General features: G+C 48.6%; 1 protein-coding gene across 2 annotated transcripts in view; it reads right to left on the minus strand.

The window, feature by feature from the left end:
- EPHA2 (EPH receptor A2) overlaps positions 1–25,000 on the minus strand; it is a 49,661-nt gene that overhangs the window by 18,036 nt on the left and 6,625 nt on the right. For both annotated transcript variants that reach the window (XR_014175560.1, XM_081955268.1), the window contains exons 2-8: positions 17,295–17,362; positions 15,386–16,046; positions 5,794–5,949; positions 3,928–4,260; positions 1,152–1,276; positions 870–1,029; positions 1–101 (exon numbers count right to left, since the gene is read on the minus strand). The exon at positions 1–101 is cut by the window's left edge and continues 2 nt beyond it. Coding sequence is in view for 1 of the 2 variants with exons in the window: in XM_081955268.1 (XP_081811394.1) it covers positions 1–101; positions 870–1,029; positions 1,152–1,276; positions 3,928–4,260; positions 5,794–5,949; positions 15,386–16,046; positions 17,295–17,362 (1,604 nt within the window). In the remaining variant the exon portion in view is untranslated. The remainder of the gene's footprint in view (positions 102–869; positions 1,030–1,151; positions 1,277–3,927; positions 4,261–5,793; positions 5,950–15,385; positions 16,047–17,294; positions 17,363–25,000) is intronic.

Consider the following 25,000-nt stretch of genomic DNA (forward strand, 5'->3'; position numbering starts at 1 on the left):
CTGTCGAACGAAGAGAAAAAGTATCACGATGAGAGCAAGCATGACGATGAAGCCGGCAATGGATCCTCCGAGGACTGCGGCTGTTTTCGCACCCTCTGGATCTAGGGAGAGAAGAATACTACAGGTAGGGGAAGCCTTTTCAAAAGACAAACTCCCAGGATTGGTGGCCGTCAAATGATTAACCATGCCTCAACATTGCATTTATTTTCACCGCCGCCTCATTAATCCTAAGAGGTTCCTCTGAAAAGAAAGCAAACGAAAGAAAGAAAGAAAGAAAGAGGCAAGAAAAAGAAAAGAAAAGACAGAGAGATAAAGAAAGAAAGAGAAAAAGAAAGAAAGGAAAGAAAGGGAAAGGAAAAAAGGAAGGAAGGAAGAGAAAAAGAAGAAAAGAAAGAAAGAGGCAAGAAAAAAAGAAAAGATAGAGAGATAAAGAAAGAGAAAAAGAAAGAAAGGAAAGAAAGGGAAAGGAAAAAAGGAAGGAAGGAAAGGAAGGAAGAGAAAAAGAAGAAAAGAAAGAAAAAGAAAGAAAGAGGCAAGGAAAAAAAGAAAAGATAGAGAGATAAAGAAAGAGAAAAAGAAAGGAAAGAAAGAAAAGGAAAGGGATAAAGGAAGGAAGGGAAGGAAGGAAGAGAAAAAGAAGAAAAGAAAGAAAGAAGAAAAATGGAAAGAAATAGAAAGGAAAGAAAGGAAGGAAGGAAGAGTAAGGAAAGAAAGGAAGGAAGGAAGAGAAATGAAAGAAAGGAAGAGGAAGGAAGAAAGAAAGAGTAAGGAAAGAGAAAGAAAAGAAGGAAGAGAAAGGAAAGATAGATAATGAAAGAAAGAAAGAAAGAAGAGAAAGATAGAAGGAACAGAATCCAAAGCAATCTCACTTTCAGGGAGGGTCTCAAACTCGTGCTCCATGCTGTGGGCTCCGTGTCCCTCCTGGGTCAACGCCTGGACGCTCACCAGATACTTGGTCTTAGGAGTCAGCTTATGGAGGGTGACGGAGTTCCCTTCGGAGCGCAGGACTGAATAGCTGTTTTCATCCTTCTGTAACAACAGCAAAGCAACAAAAAGAGAAGAGAGAGAGAAAAAAGAAAGGCTCATTCTCCTACTTCAAAATACAAGCCCCCTCCCCAAAGGAAGTTGCAAAGGTGGGAGCGAGTCTCTACCTTCTTCTTGTAAGTAACCTGGTATTTCCAAACATGGCTCTGTTGCCGAGGAGGGACGGTCCAAGACAACGTTAAACTAGTAGTGGTCCGACTGTCCATGGTCACTGAAGTTACTCTTGGTGGTTCTGAACAAGGGGGAAGAGAAAGAGGAGGAAATAGCTGACAAAATCCGCATGGAGCCAGTTACGCTTTCCCCACCGTTGCCTTGGCCAGACACGACGGCATGAATCCCCTATCAACCCACGTTGGATTTACAGAATCGAAAGCTGCTCCCTTTCGGTAGGGTACAACTTAAGTTACTCGTGTGCTTCCTAATGTTGTGGCCGGCCAGCAGCCAGCAGAGCTGGCAGCAGATTCGGACAGTGAGGAGGTTGGGGAGGAAGATGGGCCGGTCCTGGAGTCTGGAGAAGGCTCTGATGAGGGCTCTGTGTCGGAGGCAGAGAGAGGGCCAGGGCCGTCTGACAGTTATCAGCTGCCTTCGGAGTCAGACATCAGTGAGGCAGAAGAACAGCTGGAGCCTGTTCCCAGTGTGAGTTGCCAGACGAAGGGAACAGCTAAAGAAGAGGGGTCGACTTGGGAGTAAGGCCACAGGTGGAGGATGAATGTCTCCTCCCAGAGAACATAAAAGAGGAGCGAAAGGGGAGTGGAGTTTGCAGGAGACCATTAGTTCGCTTAATTGGTTCGTGACTCTCCGAGGCTCCTTGCTACGTTTTGCAGATCTCGGCCTGGCAGCTCTCCAAGCCAGATAAGGTCTGCGACTGTAAATCCCCCCTTGAAAGACTTTGCTGGATGCAAATGAGCAGAATTCACAGTCAATGAATAAAAGGGTTTTTTTGTCGGGACCAGGAGTTGGCTTCATGCTCTTGGGAAGTCTCGGTCCGAACACCTAATTGTTTGTTTGTTTGTTTTATTGGATTTATATGCCGCCCTTCTCCCAAAGGACTCAGGGCGGCGTACAACATTAAAAAACACACATCCCGAAAGTTAAAAATAAATTAAATACATATCCAAAAAAACAAACCCAATTTATAGGACAATACATTTAAAAAATGAGATCAAATTAACCGGCCAGGCCGGCTTGCTAATGTTAAAGGGGCTGCATTTCTCCGTCCTCTAGCCACAATGAACTCTGTCACAGAACTAAGTGGCTTTGTTGAGTTTGTTTTTGGAAGACGGCAGTCTGTTAAATCGCGGAAGGATTTGATAACTGTATCACAAAATTATCTATTTTGACGTAGAAGTAAACGACCCACAGTGTCTCACCAAATACCCTGTTCCCCCCCCAAATAAGCCCAAAATAGACCTCCCTGGATAATAAGCCCAATTGGGCTTTTGAGTCCATGCACTAAAATAAACCCTCCCCTGAAAATAAGCCCTCCCCTAAAATATTTAAATCCGTGCACAGCCAGTCTCCGCCATTTCCTGGGGGGCGGGAAAGGGGGAACATGCCCCAACGGGTCTCACATGCACCTGCCATCCATGCGGAACGGCGCTCCCGAAAACCCTAGCTACCGCACCCCTTCCTCTTAGTGGCGGCCACAAAAAGAGGGGCAGGCCCAATGATGCTAGAGCTGGCAAGAGTGTGCCCGAAACACAGACGGCCCTCTCTGGATCAGCTGATCCGCAGGACACAGGGTTTGGTTAAGGGGCGTCCTGCGTCTCAAAAATAATAAGACCTCCCCGAAAATATTGCAACACAGCAGCAGCCATGAGTGGCCCACGCTCTCCACCTCCTGTGCCTCAAACATAATAAGATCTCCCCGAAAATATTGCAACACAGAAGCAGCCATGAGGGGACCACGCTCGCCGCCTCCTGCGCCTCAAAAATAATAAGACCTCTCTGAAAATATTGAAACACATCAGTAGCCATGAGGGGCCCACGGTCTCCAACTCCTGTGCCTCAAACATAATAAGATCTCCCCGAAAATATTGCAACACAGAAGCAGCCATGAGGGGACCACACTCGCCACCTCCTGCGCCTCAAAAAAAATAAGACCTCTCCGAAAATATTGCAACACAGAAGCAGCAATGAGGTGACCACGCTCGCCTCCTCCTGCGCCTCAAAAATAATAAGTCCTCTCTGAAAATATTGCAACATAGTAGCAACCACGAGGTGACCACGCTCGCCGCCTCGTGCGCCTCAAAAATAATAAGATCTCCCTGAAAATATCGCAAAACAGCAGCAGCCATGAAGTGATCACGCTCGCCGCCTCGTGCGCCTCAAAAATAATAAGACCTCCCCGAAAATAACGCAAAACAGCAACAGCCATGAGGGGATCACGCTCGCCCCTTCCTGCGCCTCAAAAATAATAAGACCTCCCCGAAAATACTGCAACACAGCAGCAGCCATGAGGGGACCATGCTCGCCCCCTCCTGCGCCTCAAAAATAATAAGACCCCCCCCGAAAATATCGCAACACAGCAGCAGCCATGAGGTGACCACACTCGCCACCTCCTGCACCTCAAAAATAATAAGACCTCCCCGAAAATATTGCAACACAGCAGCAGCCATGAGGGGACCACGCTCACCCCCTCCTGCACCTCAAAAATAATTAAAACCTCCCCGAAAATAAGGCCAAGCGCTTATTTCGGGGTTCAGAAGAAAATAAGGCCTTTTCTTATTTTCGGGGAAACACGGTCCCCAAAAATCAAAGAACTGTAGCCTGTCTTAATTCCACCCAGGGGCCACAAACTGACAGCCTCCGGAAATCGTCAATCTCACTGTTATCACTAGATCCCCTCCCTTTTAATCCGGTTACAATACCCGAAACCGTTACCTGTCTGATTGACGCTGATGCTCGTGACTCCATAGCTGCGCTGGGTACTGAAGGAGGACACGCCATTATGGGCTTCTACGGTGAAAGTGTAGTTCACGTGTGGCTCCAGATCGCTCACCGTCAAGGACGTGCCGGTGAGTTTGTGCGGATTGTCCGAATATCGGAGAGTGGCATCGCAAGGTCGGCAGTCCCCCGAGTCTGGCCAGCACTGTTCGCACGACACTCGGTAGCTGACATCTTGGCGGCCCCCCGGGTTCTGGGGCGGAGACCAACGCAGCTGGACTTTAGCCCCCAGACCGATCGCTGTCACCCCCTGAGGAGCGGAGGGCGGCTCTGTCAGACAGGAGATAAAAAAAGAATATTTGGGAAAATAAAAATAAAAGCATGCCCAGATCTCGTGGATGCAATGCCAAAGATGATTCCTTAAACCAGCAAATTTAACTGATTAACTGCACGTTTTTTCCTCTCGGTTTCCACTGTGTCTCTCTCTGCCCTTTATCTCTTTCTGCCTTTCCTTCCTCTTCCATTCTGCACTTCCTTAGATGGGATATGGACAAAGCAAAATTGTAGAAGCCAATCTTAAGGGTTTTTTAATTTATTTATTCCAGAATTGTTTCACTAAACAGAGGGAAAAGTCATAAAAGCATAGGTCCTATTGGCCTGAAACCTGGGATATTTTTTTTGTTGGGCGTTCTACCGGAAAAAAAATTGACAAAAAGACTATAGATCTGGTTTTATATACATTAACCGCAGCTAGAATTGCGTTTGCGCAACATTGGAAAAATGATGAAATACCGTCAGATGACAGGGTTATTAAGGAAATATTAGAATGCTCAGAAATGGACAGATTAACGCTCATTATTAAGGATAAAAAAGGAACTGAATATTTCTTGACGTGGGATGTATTTTACCCATGGTTAGACAATAGGAACAGAAGTTAGAAAGGAGGAGATATATACATAAAAAAGAGGAAATGTTAATGTGGAGAGAATTTGATGATGAAGATGTTATGTACTATTGTAATTGTATTGATATATAGTTATATTGTTGATAGTATTGTGATGAATATTACAACACCGTATGTTTCGGAGTATAAGACGCACCAGAGTATAAGACACCCCAAGGTTTAGAAGAGGCAATCTTTTTTAAAAAGTAGGGAGGGAGGGAGGGAGAGAGAGAGAGAAAGAGAGAGAGAGAGAGAGAAAGTAGGTAGGTAGGGAGAGAGAGAGAGTAGCTAGGTAGGTAGATAGAGGGATAGAGAGAGAGAGAGAAAGAGAGAAATACAGTAGGTAGGGAGGGAGGGAGAGAGAGAGTAGGTAGGTAGGTAGGTAGGTGGATGGAGGGAGGGAGGGAAGGAGGGAGGGGGAGAGAGAGAGGGAGGGAGAGAGAGAGAGAGGTTTCCAGGTGTATTTATCCGTGTGCTGGAGAAAAAAATAGCTGACAATCTGCAGCACCTAAGACTTTGTTTCTGCTGGCACAGCACTTGATCAATTTAATTCTCATCAATCACTTTAACTAAAAAGCTTTCCAAAAGGGGGAGAAAAGTTTTTGCACTCTACAAACCTCCCCAAAACGACTCATTTTTCGTGAAAACAGGCCCATTTTTTAAAAAAGGCATGAATAACCTTGAGGGGGGGCTTGCAGAATGCTCCTGGGGGGTGGGAGGCCAAAAACGACCTAACAATGGCCATTTTTTTGCAAAAAAGGGCCCATTTTTTTCCAAAAAAAAATTACATGCAGAGCCTTATGGAGGTTTATAGAGTGCTGCTGGGGGCTGGGGGGGGGGCGCCTAGCCTAGGGGAGGGATAAATCAACGATCCTTCCGGGCATGGCCCCTCCCCAGCACCGATTCTGTTTCTCACTTACTTGTGCACGCCATGGAAACCGGATCACTCGGAGCCCGGAAGTAGCCTTCCTCGCAGGGACACAAAGTGGAGCCTTCCAAAGAAGGCAGTGTGTGTGCGGGACACTTTGCGCAGGCGCTGTTGGAGATGTCTTGTTTAAAGTATCCTGGCGAGCAAGCTGGAAGGGAAACAAATACATATATTTTTTGTAACTGCCATTTCAACCAGCAGATTAAGCATAGCATAGCCTTTATAAGGGATCACAGTGGCTCAGTGGCTAAGACGCTGAGCTTGTTGAGCAGAAAGGTCGGCAGTTCGAATCCCCACGCCGGATAACGGAGTGAGCTCCTGTCACTTGTTCCACCTTCTGCCAACCTAGCAGTTCGAAAGCACGTAAAAATGCAAGTAGAAAAATAGGGACCACCTTTGGTGGGAAGGGAACAGCACTCCATGCGCCTTCGGCGTTGGGTCATGCCGGCCACATGACCACGGAGATGTCTTTGACTTTGAAATGGAGATGAGCACCGCCCCCTAGAGTTGGGAATGGCTAGCACATATGTGTGAGGGGAACCTTTACATTTAGCCTTTATTGTCATTGTACATCATGTATATAACAAAATTGGTTTTAACCTCACCGGTGCAATTCATGACCCAAAATACAAACAACATAAATAGTATAAAGAATAATCCCTAATGCAAGTAATTCGAAAAAAGGCTTGGCCAGTGAATACAGTTAGACAGAAATCGGCGACAATCAAAACGCAGAGACATGAATTGATAGCGGATTGTGAACAAATCATTGTCCTGGTATGGGAACAAATGTGTTATTACAAGCGCTGAAATAAAAACATGTCCATCAGACCGCACCTGGGTGCTTTTAAAATGAAGCACTGTTTGCTGGCCCTGGTGTTTTGAAAAAACACAGCTTCATCTCAAAACAGGGGCGAGGTGGGATGGACACCGCCCAACTCGAAGTGAGTGAGATCACAGCATCTGCCTGCTGCCGTTTTGGCTTTTTATAGCATCTCTTGCTGATATCGGCAGATTTTGAAGGTAGAACATTGTTGTAATTATGTTGGCAGGACAAGGCTGCAGAGAAAATTCCATTCAGCTTAAGAGTGTTAACTTCCTGGCCAACTACATACTTCATGTTTACTTCCTGGACAACCACAGCCTCCTGTCGGAAACAGCTTTGCTCTGTGGGTCCTGGGAATTGAGTCACGTCCGGTAGGAATCGGTAGAGGACGAGGCTTTGGAAGCTCTGGTTTGAGCCTTTCTCTCTCTCCGGCCATCACTTCTTGCCGTCAGGATGGCAGTCGCCTCGGGAGGGGGGGGGGCTCTGGAGAAAAGCCCCTCCACTTGAAACCCAGTGAAGACCATTCTGAAGATCACTGAAATTGGTCTTTCCCATCTGGCTCAATGGCTAAGACGCTGAGCTTGTCGATCAGAAAAGTCGGCAGTTCGGCGGTTCGAATCCCTAGCGCCGTGTAACGGAGTGAGCTCCCGTGACTTGTCCCAGCTTCTGCCAACCTAGCAGTCCAAAAGCAAGTAAAGAATGCAAGTAGAAAAATAGGAACGTTCCTCCAGGCCTTCCTGTCCTCTAACATCCTCTGGAGTCCATTGAAGCTCACGCCTACTGCTTGAGTGATTCCATCCAGCCACCTCATTCTCTGCCATCCCATTCTTCTTTTGCCCTCCATCGTTCCCAGCATGAGGCTCTTCTCCAGGGAGTCCTTCTTTCTCATTAGGTGGCCAAAGTATCTGAGTTTCCTCTTCAGGATCTGGCCTTCTAAAGAGCAGTCAGGGTTGACCTCCTCTAGGACTGACCGGTTGGATGGCCTTGCAGTCCAAGGGACTCGCAGGAGTCTTCTTCTCCAGCACCAGAATTCAAAGGCCTCCATTCTTTGGCGCTCAGCCTTTCTTATGGTCCACCTTTCACAGCCATCCATTGCAACTGGGAAAACCATCGGCAATCCATTGCAACTGGGAAATCGCCTTGACTAGACACCCTTTCGTTGGCAGGGTGATGTCTCTGATTTTTAGAATGCTGTCTAGATTTGCCACAGCTTTCTTCCCCAGGAGCAAGCCTCTTTTAATTTCTTGGCTGCCGTCCCCATCATACACCCCCTTGGTAAAAGATTCTTCTTGAGCTCTGTAGATTCAATATCTTAAACTCTTTTCTGTCTTTCTAAACTTCTGCCTAGCCTGGAACTTTTATTACCATGCAAAGATTAAATCAGGCAAACAAACAATAGAGATTACAGGCTGAATAGAAAAGGCAGCTTGGGTTTTTGGAAGCCGTTCCTCCAGAAACAACATTGCCGCTCCAAAGTTCAGCCTGCCTTTTGCGTGTGGTCCCTTTTCAGTCTGCGGAGAAACAAAGAGGAAGGCAGCAAACCTGCCCCATAAATGGGCAGGCGGGCAGGAGGGAAGGGGCGGTGCCCAGAGCCCTTCCCGCAAGGGGGATCAGTGCGCAACAGGCAGGACTGAGATGGTGGGGCCTATGCAGATGGGACAAATGGCAGTTGTTAAGAGTATTGGTCAGTGTTGGTGAAACTTTTGGGCACAAAGTGCTGAAACGAGAGAGTGAATGTTTGGCAGTTCGAATCCCTAGCACTGCGTAACGGAGTGAGCTCCTGTTCCTTGTCCCAGCTTCTGCCAACCTAGCAGTTCAAAAGCACGTAAAAAATGCAAGTAGAAAAACAGGAACCACCTTTGGTGGGAAGGGAACAGCGTTCTGTGCGCCTTCGGCGTTGAGGCACGCCGGCCATGTGACCACAGAGACGTCTTTGGACAGCGCTGGCTCTTCAGCTTTGAAACGGAGATGAGCACCGCCCCCTAGAGTCAGAAACAACTAGCACATATGTGCGAGGGGAACCTTTATCTTTACCCAGTGGGTGAAGAGCTGGTATACTAGTATATTTCAGTTTTAGGATTTAAAAAAAAAAGAATGTCCAATTGCAGCTATTATTTTATCAGAGACGGTTCAGTAAATCAAAAGGAAAACAGAGAGTCTATTCTACTCAAGTGGCGCAGTGGTTAGAGTGCAGTACTGCAAGCTACTTCAGCTGACTGCCAGCTGCACTTTGGCAGTTCAAATCTCACCGGCTCAAGGTTGACTTAGCCTTCCATCCTTCCGAGATAGGTACAATGAGGACCCAGATTGTTGGGGGTGGGGGTCAATATGCTGACTCTGTAAATCGCTTAGAAGGAGCTGTAAAGCACTGTGAAGCAGTATATAAGTGTAAGTGCCCTTCCTTCCTTCCTTCCTTCCTTCCTTCCTTCCTTCCTTCCTTCCTTCCTTCCATTCCTTCCTTTCCTCCTTCCCAGTGGTTAGAATGCAGTATTGTGGGCTGACTCTGCCCAGTACCAGCAGTTCAATACTGACCAGCTGGCTCAAGGTTGACTCAGCCTTCCATCCTTCCGAGGTGGATAAAATTAGGACCCAGATTGTTGGGGGCAAGAGGCTGCCCCTGTCAACCGCTTAGAGTGGGCTGTAAAAGCACTATGAAGTGGTATATAAGTCTATGTGCTATTGCTACTCAGAATGACAATTTACTAGGTGTCTATGGGATAAAAATGAGGGAATAAATGGGGAACTCATCAAATTTGCAGATGACACCAAGCTGGCAGGAATAGCCAACACTCCAGAAGATAGGCTTAAGATACAGAAGGATCTTGACAAACTTGAACATTGGGCACTATCTAATAAAATGAAATTCAATGGTGAAAAGAGTAAGGTTCTACATTTAGGCAACAAAAACGGAATGCACAGGTACAGTATAGGTGGTACCGTGCTCAATAGCAGTAACTGTGAGAGGGATCTTGGGAGTCCTAGTGGACAACCATTTAAATAGGAGCCAGCCGTGTGCAGCAGCTGCCAAAAAAGCCAACCCAGTTCTAGGCTGCATCAATAGAGGGATAGAATCAAGATCACGTGAAGTGTTAATACCACTTTCTAATGCCTTGGTAAGGCCACACTTGGAATACGGCATCCAGTTTTGGTTGCCACGATGTAAAAAAGATGTGGAGACTCTGGAAAGAGTGCAGAGAAGAGCAACAAAGATGATTAGGGGACTGGAGGCTAAAACATATGAAGAACGGTTGCAGGAACTGGGTATGTTTAGCTTAAGAGAAAGAAGGACTAGGGGAGACACGATAGCAGTGTTCCAATATCTCAGGGGTTGCAACAAAGAAGAGGGAGTCAAACTATTCTCCAAGGCACCTGAGGGTAGAACAAGAAGCAATGGGTGGAAACTAATCAAGGAAAGAAGCAACTTAGAACTGAGGAGAAAATTTCTGACAGTTAGAACAAATAACCAGTGGAACAGAAGTTGCCTCCAGAAGTTGTGAATGCCCCAACACTGGAAGTCTTTAAGAAGATGTTGGATAGCCATTTGTCTGAAATGGTATAGGGTTTCCTGCCTAGGCAGGGGGTTGGACTAGAAGACCTCCAAGGTCCCTTCCAACTCTACTATTGTATTATTGTATTATTGTAAAAAGCACCTTTGGGACAATTGACTAAGACTTGTGGTAAGTCCAACGTAAATACATAGGATTTCTTGATGCGCCTAGAAGCGTCTATGGCACATCCTCTCATCAAGAACCCAAAGGGCCAATGTGAGCGTCTTTTTAACAGTAACGGGGGCTAAAAATTGGCCAGAGGACCTAGCTTGCCTAGACATGTGCAGTACCAAAGAGGCATCTGGCACAGGGCGAAGCATTCTGGGCGCATCTTAAAACTGGAACGGGGCCACCTTCTCCCCACCACCACCTTTGCGAAGACTTATCTCTGTGCCTTGGGGGCCAAAGGGGGGCATGTGCAATTAGAAGGCATGTTGAGGCCTCGCCTTGGGCTGCCAGGCAGGTGTGCCAGCAGCTGCTTCCTTGGTATTAACTGGGAGTGGTGGTTATAATGGGTAGCCAGGATGCTGTTGAACTGACTGCGACAATACGTACCGTCTGCGGTGTCTTGCGGCAGTACAGATCTCCTAAAACCCTTACTCAGAATGCAAACTCTTCCAGCAACTCCACCCTTCGATCGGTCGAAATTCTAAATCGCGCTTTAACGTTCAAGGGGGAAATTCATGCAACACCAGCCGTAGGTTTAAACGCTTTGCTTATTGCGTGGATTATTCCCCTAATGCTGCTACATGACATCATAAGCTGAACTGAAACCAGGCGTGAAATCCAGCAGGTTCTGACAGGTTCTGGAGAACCAGTAGCGGGAATTTTGAGTAGTTCGGAGAACCATTAGCAGAAATTTTGAGTGGTTCGGAGAACTGATAGCAGAAATTTTGAGTGGTTCGGAGAACCGTTAGCAGAAATTTTGAGTAGTTCGGAGAACAGGTAGCAGAAATTTTGAGTAGTTCGGAGAACAGGTAGCAGAAATTTTGAGTAGTTTGGAGAACAGGTAGCAGAAATTTTGAGTAGTTCAGAGAACCGTTAGCAGAAATTTTGAGTAGTTCGGAGAACAGGTAGCAGAAATTTTGAGAAGTTTGGAGAACCGGCAAATGCCATTTGTGGCTGGCTCCAGAGTGGGGTGGAAATGGAGATTTTGCAGTATCCTTCCCCTGCCCCGCCTACCAAGTCCCACCCATCACGCCATGCCCACCAAGCCGGTAGTAAAACCATTTGAATTTCAACATTGACTGAAAGCCAGTTAGACAATTCTAATATCTGCATTAAATTAGCAGATAGGTAGAGCTACCAAATGAGGCTACTAAAATCTGGATGACTGCCAATAGCAGCCACAATGTGCAGCCCAGATCTTGTAGGAGTAGTGGAGGTCAACTCAATGGTTTAGAAACCAGTATGTCTCAGCCGCAAGGATAATCTCGGATTAGGTGCCTTTTACCCAGGGGCCCTTTTAAATTGGTGCTTTTTACCCGTTGCCTTTTAAAATAATTATGATATTAATATTGCTCATTGAGAGAGCCGGATGTCATGATCTTAGTTTTCTAAGATCTAAAAATCTAAACGGAAATCTAAACTTAAAAACTAAGCTCATGGCATCCGGCCCTCTCCATTCCTGGCAAATAGATGGGGAAGAAATGGAGGGAGTGACCGATTTTATTTTCCTGGGCTCCAAGATCAACGCAGATGGGGACTGAAGCCAAGAAATTAAAAGAGGCTTGCTCCTGGGGGAGGAAAACTATGGAAAATCTAGACAGCATCCTAAAAAGCAGAGGCATCACCCTGTCAACAAAAGGGCATCTAATCAAGGCTGTGGTTTTCCCAGTTGCGATGGATGGCTGTGAAAGTTGGACCGTAAGGTGAACACTTAGCCTGATCTAACAGAGTGAAATTCAATGTAGAGAAAAGTAAAGTCCTTACACTTAGGTAAGAAAACCCAAAAGTACAGATATAAACTGGGTGAAACCAGGCTTCATAGCAGTGACTGTGAGAGGGATCTTGGAGTCTTAGTGGACAAACAGCTAAATATGAGCCAGGAGTGTGCAGCAGCCGCCAAAAAAGCCAATGCAATCCTAAATTGCATTAACAGAGAGATACAATCAAGATCAAGGGAGCTACTAATACCGCTCTATAAAACCTTAGTAAAGCCACACCTAGAGTACTGCATCCAGTTTTGGTCACCACACTATAAAAAAGATGTGGAGATTCTAGAAAGAGTGCCGAGAAGAGCAACCAAGATGATGAGGGGACTGGAGGCTAAAACAGACAATGAACGGTTGCAGGAACTGGGCCTGGCTAGTCTAGTGAAGAGAAGGACCAGGGGAGACATGAGAGCAGCCTTCCAATATTTGAGGGGCTGCCACAGAGAGGAGGAAGGGGGTCAAGCTAGTTTCCAAAGCACCTGAAGGCCAGAGAAGGAATAATACATGGAAACTGACCAAGGAGAGATTCAACCTGGAAATAAGGAGGAACTTTCTGATAGCGAGAACAATCAACCCATGGAACAGAAGTTGCCTTCGGAAGTTGGGGGAGCTTCATCAAGGGAGGCTTTCAAGAAGAGACCACTTGTCAGAAATGGTGTAGGGTCTCCTACTTGAGCCGGGGTTGGGCTAGATGACCTACAAGGTCCCTTCCAACTCTGTTAATCTGTTAAAACAACCAGCACCGCCTCCACAGTTGGGCCCTGGCGACAGTGGTTATCAGGGGCCAAACGGGACTTGGGTATCAGGCGGGAGGGAAGTGTGATAATGGCCTATCAGATAAGCCCCGCGGCGAAGAGGGAAAGAGGGGGGAGGCTGTTGGGAAGTCTGTGTGTGCTCAAGAGCGCTCCATAACCTTGGGAACGCCGTATCTCTCTTTCCAAACTCCAGGCACATTCCTGAGGCACAATCTGCTTGCCACAGCCTCCTCGTGCGCCTACGCACCTCCTCCCTGCTTAGGGATTCGGCTTGCTTTATACAACATGCTGGTTGTTCCCAAGAGCCTGAAGCAAACTCCTTGTCCCGACAAAAACCCCTTTTGTTAATTGACTGTGAATTCTGCTCATTCACATCCAGCAAAGTCTTTCGAGGGAGGATTTACGGTCACAGACCTTCTCTGGCTTGGAGAGCTGCCAGGCCGATCTCTGCAAAACTTAGCCAGGAGTCTCGGAGAGTCACGAACCAATTAAGCGAACTCATGGTCTCCTGCAAACTCCACTCCCCTTTCGCTCCTCTTTTATTTCCTCTGGGAGGGGCCATTCATCGTCCACTTGTGGCCTTACTCCCAAGTCCTGTTCTTTAGCTGTTCCCTTCGTCTGGCAACTCTGCATATACACACACTGGGAACAGGCTCCAGCTGTTCTTCTGCCTCACTGCTGTCTGACTCTGAAGGCAGCTGATAACTGGCATACAGTCCTGGCCCCCTCTCTGCCTCCGACACAGAGCCCTCATCAGAGCCTTCCCCAGACTCCAGGACTGGCCCATATTCCTCCCTAACCCTCCTCACTGTCTGAATCTGCTGCCAGCTTTGCTGGTGGGCCACAACATTGGCTGGAACATTCTGCCTATCCAAGGAATGCCCAAGTCACCTGTTGGGACCTCCACTGGCTTTGTCAGTCCCCGTGATTGAATCCTTAGCGGTAGCTTCTGAAGCAGGGAAAAACCCGCCCTGTCAGATGGCCTCACTGGCTCTGCCAGGTGCCGGCAGGATCTGAGGTCTTTCCCTGTCACCCCGGCTGTTCTTGTCAAGCAGGAACTGAGCCAGAGACGGCACACCCCAGCCAGGAGACAGAGGGTGTCTCTCTAGGGAGGGAGCTCGGAGGGAGGGGATTGGCTGGTTCTCCAGCAATTTCCTGCAGGGCTGAAGTACACCTGCTCGGCCTCCCGCACGACACCTGGGGAGCGGCTGCAAGGGAGCCCCTGTGCTTCCTCTCCTGCCAGGCATCCAGCTGCAAACACTTCCCGATGGTCAGATCTCCAAGGCCAGGCTCGTCCTGGAGCCCCCTTATTTCTCCAACAGGAAGGGCAAAGCCATGGCAAATCCCCCCTTCTGCTTGGATATTAGATGCCCTCCTTCTTGTGTGGCTTCAAAGCCCTTTGATCCGCCCCAAAATAAGGGGGTAGGTTAAGGACCTACAGGGAAGGAAGTGCAGAGAAGAGCAACCAAGATGATGAGGGGACTGGAGGCTAAAACATATGAAGAACGGTTGCAGGAACTGGGCATGTCTAGTTGAATGAAAAGAAGGACTAGGGGAGACAAGATAGCAGTCTTCCGATACCTCAGGGGCTGCCCCAAAGAAGAGGGAGTCAAGCTGTTCTCCAAAGTACTTCAAGGCAGGAGAAGAAGCAATGGATGCAAACTAATCAAGGAGAGAAGCAACTTAGAACTGAGGAGAAATTTCCTGACAGTGAGAACAATGAATCAGTGGAACAACTTGCTTCCAGAAGTTGTTGAATGCTCCGACACTGGAGGTTTTTAAGAAGATGTTGGATAACCGTTTGTCTGAAGTGGTGTAGGATTTCCTGCTTAGGCAGGGGGTTGGACTAGAAGACCTTCAAGGTCCCTTCCAACTCTGTCATTCAAAGTATGCGCAGTCCTTTACACCTATGTACATTCTTACTCTTTCTGCTCAGTCTCGTCCTGGCAATATTTCAGCTCCCCCACCCACACACACTCCTGCCCCAACCAAATGAAAATGGGATAAGCGCGCTTGCTTCCCTTAGGTTGTCATCCTAGAACAACCTTTTCGTTGTCATGTGTCAAAAGTGTGCACATGTGCGACCACAGCCAGAATGCAATACACCCCTCCTGCACCTTGCCCTCCTGCGCATGCACATGTCACCCCGCACTCCCCTCTGCGCATGACCCCCCTTCACACCATGCATGCGTGTGCATCTCCCCCATGCACCCCGCTCTCCCGGGCATACCCGGCAAGAGACCCCAAAATTATCTGGATGGCGGAAGGCATGCGGGCATACACGGAGGAGCTGAGCTGGGACGATGGCTCACGTACCAGCTGAGAGGGCTCTGCCTGCCACCTGTGCCACACGTGCCATAGGTTCACCATTACAATTCAAGAATCTGGCCATTGTTTCACTTTCATAGAAGCCGGAACTGATCTGCCTCCTCCTCAACTTTTTAAAACGGTTGTTTATTGAGTGCCCGGTAAGCTAAACATTCAGTAAACGAAACCAGAGGAAGAGTCATGGTTTACTTACCCCTGCAGCTGTCGCCGTCTTTTTCGTATCCTTCTCGGCAAAGGCACTCGCCAATAGGCACCAGCCACTCCCCGTCCGAGTTGCAGTGCATGAAGGGCTCCTCGGTTGCCACAGCTTCTGCCACACAGGTGCCAGGCACCTTGGCCAGCGCTTGTGAATCGGCCCCGGCAATGGTTTCCGGGAAGCTGGCCATATTGCGGAAGACAGCGGGACACTTCTTGTAGTAGATTCGGACGGAGAGGAGCGCCACGCAGGCCCCGATGTCCTGGAAGGCCACGTAGAATCCCTTCCGGGTGAGGGGTCCGACCGAGCGCACCTCCACGTTGATCTTGACATTGCGGGTGCTGAAGTCCTCCAGCAGGGTGATCTCGTCGGGGGCGATCGTGTCGATTTTTTGGAACTGGCGCTTCTGGAAATTGATGCCGTAGTCAACATCCGACTCCGCGTAGAAGAGGTTGAAAGTCTCCTTGCAGGTGCCCGTCCCAGGTGAGAAGGTGTTGCAGTCCCGGACGGTGAACTGGATTTCAATGAAGATACGCTGGGCTTCCCCGCGGTAGATCCAGTTGGTCCTCAGCCAGTTATCCTGATCGCCTTCCTGCACGTTGCAGACGGAGTAGATGTAGATGAGGGATTCGTTCATAACGTTCTGAAGAAGATCCCACTGGTGGAAGGAGGAGAAGACATCACAGGGTTGCTTTTAATACAGCGCACAGCCACACAACTCCTTGCTCTGGGCCATCACGGCCAATTCTAATAAAGACTCCTCATCTACATCCTAATCTACAAAGGGATACAGTGGCTCAGCCATCACTAGATTTAGCCATCACTAATCTAGCTGCCATTATCAAATTTACAATCAATTCCTTTTTTTTTGTTTCATTTATATCCTGTTTTTCCACCAGCAACAATAATGCAATTCTCGGTGACATGTCTAAATTTACATTCAAGACTGCTCTAATTTCTCTAAACACCAAGTGCCATATTTTTGGGGCAGTCCCACCACACAGGTTTATATGTTCCAACCTCTTTCTTGCACTTCCAACAAAATATTTGCATATTTACCATCTATTTACATTAACCCTAACCCTAACCCTAACTCCAAAAGGGACACGGTGGCTCAGTGGCTAAGATGCTGAGCTTGTCGATCAGAAAGGTCGGCAGTTTGGCAGCTCGAATCCCTAGCGCTGCATAATGGAGTGAGCTTCTGCCAACCTAGCAGATCGAAAGCAGGTAAAAAAATGCAAGTAGAAAAATAGGGACCACCTTTGGTGGGAAGGAAACAGTGTTCCGTGTGCTTTTGGTGTTGAGTCATGCCGGGCACATGACCACCGAGACGTCTTCGGACAGCACTGGCTTTTTGGTTTTAAATTGGAGATGAGCACCACCCCCTAGAGTCGGGAACAACTAGCATGCATTACCTTAAAAAGGTAACTTAATCTACATCCATCTAATCTCACGTTGTCAAATGTAGCTAGGTAGTTGCTTACAAAAACGACAAAGGACCTAGATGGATTCCCCTGCCTTTCTTAAACTAGAACTACTCCCCGATGGTCATTTCGACCTCTTTTTTTCCATTTGCCAATCCTTTCAAAACCCAATTAAATTTAGCAGCATCCTATCATTGTACTGTTTTAATCCGATGGAGAAACTTTTTCGCTCAACCTTCTCCGCCCCGCTAATGTTGCTCTGCATTCTATACCCCACAGTGGAAGGGTATTTCTCGGTTGCTCCCCCAAGAAGATTCATTATTCCCCTTTTTAAAAAAAAAATTAAAATGGGTATTTTAAGCGAAGCTTGTTATAGGCTTTCCCACTAGAGGGAATTTCCACCTTTAAAAATCGAGTTGACACTGAAAGTTTTTTTTTTTTCTAGACCAGGAGCAATTTTGCAAGAAAGAGACACGACTTACCCCTTTTCCATAGGGATGATTGAGCCATCCGAGATCCCCCTGGGCCTTGGCGAAATCTAGCAGGACGACTAGAAGAAAAAAGGAGACGTGTGTCAAAAGATGCCGTTTAAGACCCATAAGCCCTTCAAACTTGTGGGGAAATAATAGGAAATCTTTAAAGCTCTAGAAATGCATGGGGAAAGACGATTTCACAGCTGCAGGGAGAGGCAAAGACCTAAAACCTCCAGATAAGTCTTAAGCAGGGGTTGGCAATGTGCGGCTCTGGAGCCGCATGTGGCTCTTTCATTCCTTTGCTGCGGCTCCCTGTCGCCGGTCGGCTCTACAGTTGATAGGGCTTTTGGTGAGGACAGGTAGAGGAAAAAGGACGCCGTGCTAGGAGGAGACTCTTTGATGGGGGAACTGGACTTCCGGTCAGCTCAAGAATTGGAGCTGACCGGGGACATTTGCGGCTCTTTGAGTGTTGAAGGTTGCCGACCCCTGGTCTTAAGTAAAGAGAAAGGGATGCCCCTTAACCATTAAGAGCAGCAGTTGTTGTGCCAGCGGCTAATCCCTGGGAGCAGGGCGCTCAATAGGAAAAGGCTAATGTTCTCCCCAAAGTCACCCGTTTCTATGCATGCACTTGCCACATCAGGTCAGTGGCTATGCCCACAGGATTTACCGTATTTTTCGGACTATAAGCTGCACCGTACCATAAGACACCCCTAGGTTTAGAGAAGGAAAACAAGAGGGAAAAAGTGTTTGACCTCTGCGCATCCATGGTCCGGCCTACCCGGACCCAGAAGCACTCTGCTTTTGGTGTCCGCATGTCCCGTTTTCAGCCTCCCCGGCGCCGGGGGAGGGCAAAAACGGGACCTCCAGAGGCCCATTTTTGGCCTGCAGAATGCTTCTGGATGCCAGGGAGGGTAAAAACGGGACGTGCGGAGAATTTGGGAGGCCAAAAATGGGCCCATGTTCGCCCTATAAGACGCACAGACATTTCCACCCACTTTTTTGGAGAGGAAAAGTGCGTCTTATAGTCCGAAAAATACGGTATGTAACAGGGAGCCTCCTGACTGAACTGAATTCCCCGTCACCTCTGCAGAACGCAGCTACCGAGGAGCACCTGAGAAACGGGTGCCTGCAATTCCCTGTTGCAGTGAGGGCCAACCTTTTTATCGTTGCGTGCCCAAAGCGTGTGCGTGCGTGCCCGTACCCATAATGCAATGCACACGTGACACCCGCCACGCGCACCCCGTCCCCTGTGCATGCACACATGACCCTTGCACTCCCCCGCGCATGCGTGCGTGACACCCTCGCGCCCCCTTTTGGGCCTAGTAGGACCTCCATGCATCCTCCTGGGACCAAAAATGGGCCACAAGGGGGGGGCGCTGCAACCCTCCTGTGCTCCCCCACCCATGCACACAATCCCCACCCCCGTGCACGCACTGGTGTCTCCTACGTGCACCCTTCACCACCCACGTATGCGCAGCAGAGACCCAACAATCAGCTGGATGCTGGGAGGCACGCACGCATGCGCCGTGGAGCTGAGCCGGGGCGACGGCTCATGTGCCCGCAGAGAGAGTTCTCCATGCCACCTCATCAGCAGCTGCCCCAGGGCACCCAAGCAGGATGGAGAACACAATGGGAGCAAGTGGAAGGATATCTTAATCTCCTGTCTGCTGGCGTAGAGTCCTAAGGTGAGCAATTAATGCTCGCCATCCGTCAGAATAAAGGCTAAGTTAGAGGAGAGCCAGCAAAAAAGGAACCCTGCCATAATAAAATATTCTTCATATATTCCAGTGTAAAACGAGCAACAACATCCGGTTAGAATATGCTGGAAGTCTCACTTATATAATTGAGGCACCCTGGGAAAATCCTAGCAGCAGTTTTATTGCCTGGAGAATAAGATTCCGTCCTCTCTGTCCGGGACAAAGAGGGAGGAGCCTGTTTTTCCCCCTCTGGGATTGCAAGAAAAACAAACAAGTATTGGGCTTAGGGAAGAGAGAACTATTTGGAGCGATTTTCAGCTGCGATCAACATTTTCAGAACGTCCTACGTCTATTTCAGCTTAAAATACATTTAGAATAGAGTAACAGACTTGGAAGGGCCCTTGGAGGTCTTCTAGTCCAACCCCCTGCTTAGGCAGGAAACCCTACACCACTTCAGACAAAGGGTTATCCAACATCTTCTTTAAAACTTCCAGTGTTGGAGCATTCACAACTTCTGGAGGCAAGTTGTTCCACTGATTAATTGTTCTAACTGTCCGGAAATTTCTCCTTAGTTCTAAGTTGCTTCTCTCCTTGATTAGTTTCCGCCCATTGCTTCTTGTTCTATCTTCAGGTGCTTTGGAGAATAGTTTGGCTCCCTCTTCTTTGGGGCAGCCCCTCAAATACTGGGATACTGAAATCCACTGCCTGCCGTCAATTCACACCTGTATGCACAACATAGTTGCATTCTCCTTCTCATTGCGCGCGGGGTGCAAAACATACTTGTTTAAACAACCCTGTCCTGACTTTAAATTGCTTAGATTGTGTGCATGTTTGAATGTCGGGGGGTGGGGGTAGGAGTGGGGAGCAGTCAGTTTAAAGTTTAAATAAATCTTTGGGAGCTTAGTCTCAGTCCCTCCATTGTGCCACCGTTTTAAGAAATCCCTACCTACTTTTTAAGATCAACAACAGTGGCTCCCCGGGAGAGGAGCAGGCTTTGAGATTGGTATCGCGGCCTCATGGTGTGAAATCAAAAATAAGAATCAAAAGACCAAAGTAAGTTTCCTATGAGCTGAAAAGACCTGGCCAGGAGACTTTATCTCTCTCTGTTTTTTTCTCTCTCTGTGTGTGTGTCTCTCTCTCTCTGTCTCTCTCTCGCTCATGAATCAATTAGGGCATTTTTAGGAAACCTGAAAATTAAAGCTCAGCTATAACTCACAACAAAGCTTAGACCTGATTGCGAAAAGATCTTGCCTATGACGTTCCTAATAAATAACTAGTTTTGTACTTGAAACTTGGCTCGATACTCATGAATCAATTAGGGCATTTTTAGGAAACCTTACACCCCCTCTGCGAGTGGCTCAGAGGAACAGCTTTGTTTTTCTTTCATATGGGAGAGGGAGTCTCTCTCTCTCTCTCTCTCTCTCTCTCTCTCTCTCTCTCTCTCTCCCCCCCCCATCCCATCCTGAATTCATATTAGCGGTCCACGGGATTTAAAATTATGAAGGTAGCGGTCCCCGAGGTCCGAAAGGTTGGTGACCCTTGCTTTAAGGTATTTGTAGTTCCGAGGTTAAACAAGTTGGACTTCCCAAATCTTTAGCTAGAAGTGGATATGAAATAGGTTTTGCAGTAGCCGCTCTGCACCTGTGGAAGCATTTCCCCATCTCCTCCTGTCCAAGATCCGAGCCGTGGAGTATCCTGTCCCCTGTGACTCTTATCTCTCCTCTATGGGCTCCTGGCAGCAGAGCCAAAGGCTGTTTAATTCTGGCTTGCCGCCATGTTATCTCAATATGTGTCATCTCCGAATCCTGACGTTTGGACCCGAGAATCTGGGAGAGTCTTGGGACAGACAAAGGGTGACTAAGCCCATCGCCAGGGGTGTAGCAGGTGAGGCTTTGTGTGCGTTAAAGTCTCTTCCGTATCACAGACCGCCTAAAGGACACTTCCTCGTCTTAGGACAAGGCTGCTGCACGTTTCAAAAAGGGCCACCGCGCCCCACAGCAGGTGGACGTCCGACCGCTTACTTGGCCAGGATCCCCCCTTTTTTCAGCAGTCTGTTCTGACCGAGGCTTCCCGAGAGCCTGAAGCAAACTCCTTGTCCCGACAAAAACCTCTTTTATGAATTGACTGTGAATTCTGCTCATTCACATCCAGCAAAGTCTTTCAAAGGAGGATTTACGGTCACAGACCTTATCTGGCTTGGAGAGCTGCCAGGCCGATAGCTGCAAAACTTGGCCTGGAGTCTCGGAGAGTCATGAACCAATTAAGTGAACTAATGGTCACCTGTAAACTCCCCTCCCCTTTCGCTCCTCTTTTATGTCCTCTGGGAGGGGCCATTCATCGTCCACCTGTGGCCTTATTCCCAAGTCGATCCCTGTTGTTTAGCTGTTCCCTTTGTCTGGCAACTCTGCGCATGCGCACACTGGGAACAGGCTCCAGCTGTTCCTCTGCTTCACAGATGTCTGACTCTGAAGGTAGCTGATAACTGTTGGACGGCTCTGGCCCCCTCTCTGCCTCCGACACAGAGCCCTCATCAGAGCCTTCCCAGACTCCAGGACTGGCCCATCTTCCTCCCCAACCTCCTCACTGTCCGAATCTGCTGCCAGATCCGCTGGCCGCTATCTGGGACACAACACAGTCTTTCCCCAAAACTTAAGCCACCGTGAGCTGCGGAGAGGTTCCCTGTTGCCCTGCAGCCCATGTGGCCTGTGGCATTTCTAGCTCCATTGCCCTCCTAGGGACGTTACTGGCTCCTTTGATCCTCTGGAAATTCCTGCCTTGTGGGTTAGACTTCCCTGGGACAGGGGGGCACCAAGCTCTCCTGGCACATGCAGCCATTCAGGAGATTTAAGGGGGAAGTCCAATCTGGGTTCGTGAAGAGCTGGTTGGGGGATGGCTGTCTAGAAACTTAAATCGGGAATGGATACTTAACATGAAATTAATCTAAGGTCCTATGCCTTAGAATGGAATGGAGTTGATCCCTCTAACACGAGAGCTGCTTCGGTGGGTCAGACCCCAAAGCTCCTATTGTCTATCCAGATCAGAGGCATGGCCCAAAGGCAAGGAGCGTCTTTAGGAATGAATTGTTGTTGTTGTGGTTGTTAGTTGCAAAGTCGTGTCCGACACATCTTGACCCCAAGGACAACGTTCCTCCAGGCCTTCCTGTCCTCTATCATCCTCCGGAGTCCATTTCAGTTCACGCCAACTGCTTGGGTGACTCCATCCAGCCACCTCCTTCTCTGTCGTCCCTTTCTTCTTTTGCCCTCCGTCGTTCCCAGCATGAGGCTCTTCCTTGAAGGATTCTGTGAATCCTTCCTTCTCATGAGGTGGCCAAAGTATTGGAGTTTCCTCTTCAGGATCTGGCCTTCTAAAGAGCAGTCAGGGTTTGATCTCCTCTGGGAACTGACCGGCTGGATCGCCTTGCACTCCAAGGGACTCGCAGGTGTCTTCTTCTCCATCACCAGAGTTCAAAGGCCTCCATTCTTTGGCCTTGTTATGGTCCAAACTTCACAGCCATCCATTGCAACTGGGAAAAACATCGTCTTGACTATGCAAACTTTTGTTGGCCGGGTGATGTCTCTGCCTTTTAGGATGCTGTCTAGATTTGCTATAGCTTTCCTCCCCAGGAGCAAGCCTCTTTTAATTTCTTGGCTGCAGTCCCCATCTGCAGTGATCTTGGAGCCCAGGAAAATAAAACCTGTCATTACCTCCATTTCTTCTCCATCTATTTGCCAGGAGTTGAGGGGGCCGGATGCCATGATCTTAGATTTTAGTTTAGATTTTTAGATCTTAGAGAACATCCGGCTCCCTCAATTAATAGGAATTAATACTCAGTCTCAACTGCCCCGATGGAGCCGTCCTTCGAAGGCTTATGGGGAACACTGTCAATCTTCTCTTCCATCGGATGCAGGTTAGCGCAATCTCTCTTTCTCTTTTTGTCCTCCCAGTCGAAGGGAGGTTGGGCAGCCTCCTGGAGTGAGCCAGTGAGTGACCCTGCGACCTTTTGGGTCACTCAGACCTGGGCTTCAATCCATTCCCCCCCCCCTCCAGCCCCGCAATCGAGCTTTGCATGATGGCTTCAATTCCTGACCCTCGTAAATCAGGGAGAGGAGTTTTTAAAAAATCACGTCTCCTCCCAAAGTGCTTGTAAGCAACATCTGGAATCGTTTTTTCTTTCCCACCAACTTCCAGAGTTAATTTTAAACTTCGCCCTCTTCTTACAGCCTGCAGAAGGTTGGTTTTTTTTTTTTAAATAAAAAAAAAACCAGCCTATTTTTCAATCCCATGCAAAGCTGGGTCGGGGGTGAAGGGAGGGGGGGGAATGAGAGCCCACAATTCCACGCCTGGCTAAGGATTCATAGCCAAGCGGTTTGCAGGAATTTGTATCCGTCAGTGACACGGAGATGAAACGCAATGGAGCCTGACAGCAGCGAAAACCTCAAATCAAAGTCCTGGCTTTAGATTGTTTTGCATGGATTTGAACAACCCCCGAACGCCAAGCCAAGCCCAAGACCTTGATGCCCTAAGAGAGAGAGTTCATCTGAGCATACGCAGAAGCCTCTCCCTCCTGAGGAGGGCCCCTCACTGCAGCCCCCCCCCTGCAAGATTAGGGAGACCAAGGAAGCTGGCAGCAAACTCTTAACAAAGGCAACAGAGGTGGATGCTTTAAAACAATTTGCCCCAATTACCCGAGTTTAGGGAATTGGCGGGATTTGAATTCAAACCACAAGGGATCACAAAGATCCTTTGGGTTTAAAGGTGAAGGTAAAGGTTCCCCTTGCACATATGTGCTAGTCGTTCCCGACTCTAGGGGGCGGTGCTCATCTCCGTTTCAAAGCCGAAGAGCCAGCGCTGTCCGAAGACGTCTCCGTGGTCACGTGGCCGGCATGACTCAATGCCGACGGCGCATGAAACGCTGTTCCCTTCCCACCAAAGGTGGTTCCTATTTTTCTACTTGCATTTTTTTTCGTGCTTTCAAACTGCTAGGTTGGCAGAAGCTGGGACAAGTCACGGGAGCTCACGCCGTTACGCGGCGCTAGGGATTCGAACCGCCGAATGGCTGACCTTGCTTCTCAACAAGCTCGTGCCTGCCATAGGTTCACCATCACGGGTCTAGAATGAAGCTGCAAGGAGAAAGTTGCAGGCAGGAATCCAGTATCTTGCCCTTGTGGGAAGCTGCGCAACTGTGGCACCAGAGGTTGGTTCCTACTGGTTTGGCCCGGTTCGGCTGAATAGATAGTAACTTGGCAGGCTGGGTTGCTGGAACCAGCAGCAACCCAGGCCTGCCACGCCCCCGAACCGGTTCTCTCGGCGGCACCGTATGTGCCACCATCTTCTTTTGGGCTTCTGCGCATGTACAGAAGCATTTTTTTTAGTACTGTTCATGCGTGCATAGCAGCATCCAGGGCGGGCGGGCAGCGCATGCCTGAGCGAACCGGCAGTCGCAGCAGCCGGAAGCCACCCCCGTGTGGGACCTCCAACCGATACGGTGCGCCTCCGAGGCCCCGGGACCGTTCCTCCTAATCGGAGCACAGTCAGTCGGCTAGAGTCCATGTTGTCAGTTTTTTGGGGGAGATTTAAAACAAATTCAATTTAGGCAAATGGGAGGAAGACAGAATCCACCACAATGCTAACATTATTGCAGATCAGCACACACACACACATACACACGAGAGAGAGAGAGAGAGAGAGAGAGCGAGAGAGAGCAAGGCGGTTTAGGACGAGGGAAATGTGAAGAGTGATTTTGCGCACCGCCCTCAGCTCGGTTGGAAGATGTGGTTTTGGGAGAGCCAGCACGGGAGGGATCGCCACACCAGAGTCTTGAGAGTAGCCGGGCGAGAGGGTTAACTGCTTACTGGACAGATCTCGCCTGCCTGCCTCCCCCCACCCACCCAGCCCGCCACCATAATTAGAGGCCAGCCGGCCTTCCTTGCCCCTTCATTAACTTCATTCCTGCTTTTTCTTGCAAGCCCAGCACGGCCCGTCAGATTTGAGGCTTGGAAGAGGTTCCCCTGGCTTGTG

Source organism: Natrix helvetica (genome assembly GCF_964273705.1).
Source record: "Natrix helvetica genome assembly, chromosome: 5".
Classification (NCBI taxonomy): Eukaryota; Metazoa; Chordata; class Lepidosauria; order Squamata; family Natricidae; genus Natrix; species Natrix helvetica.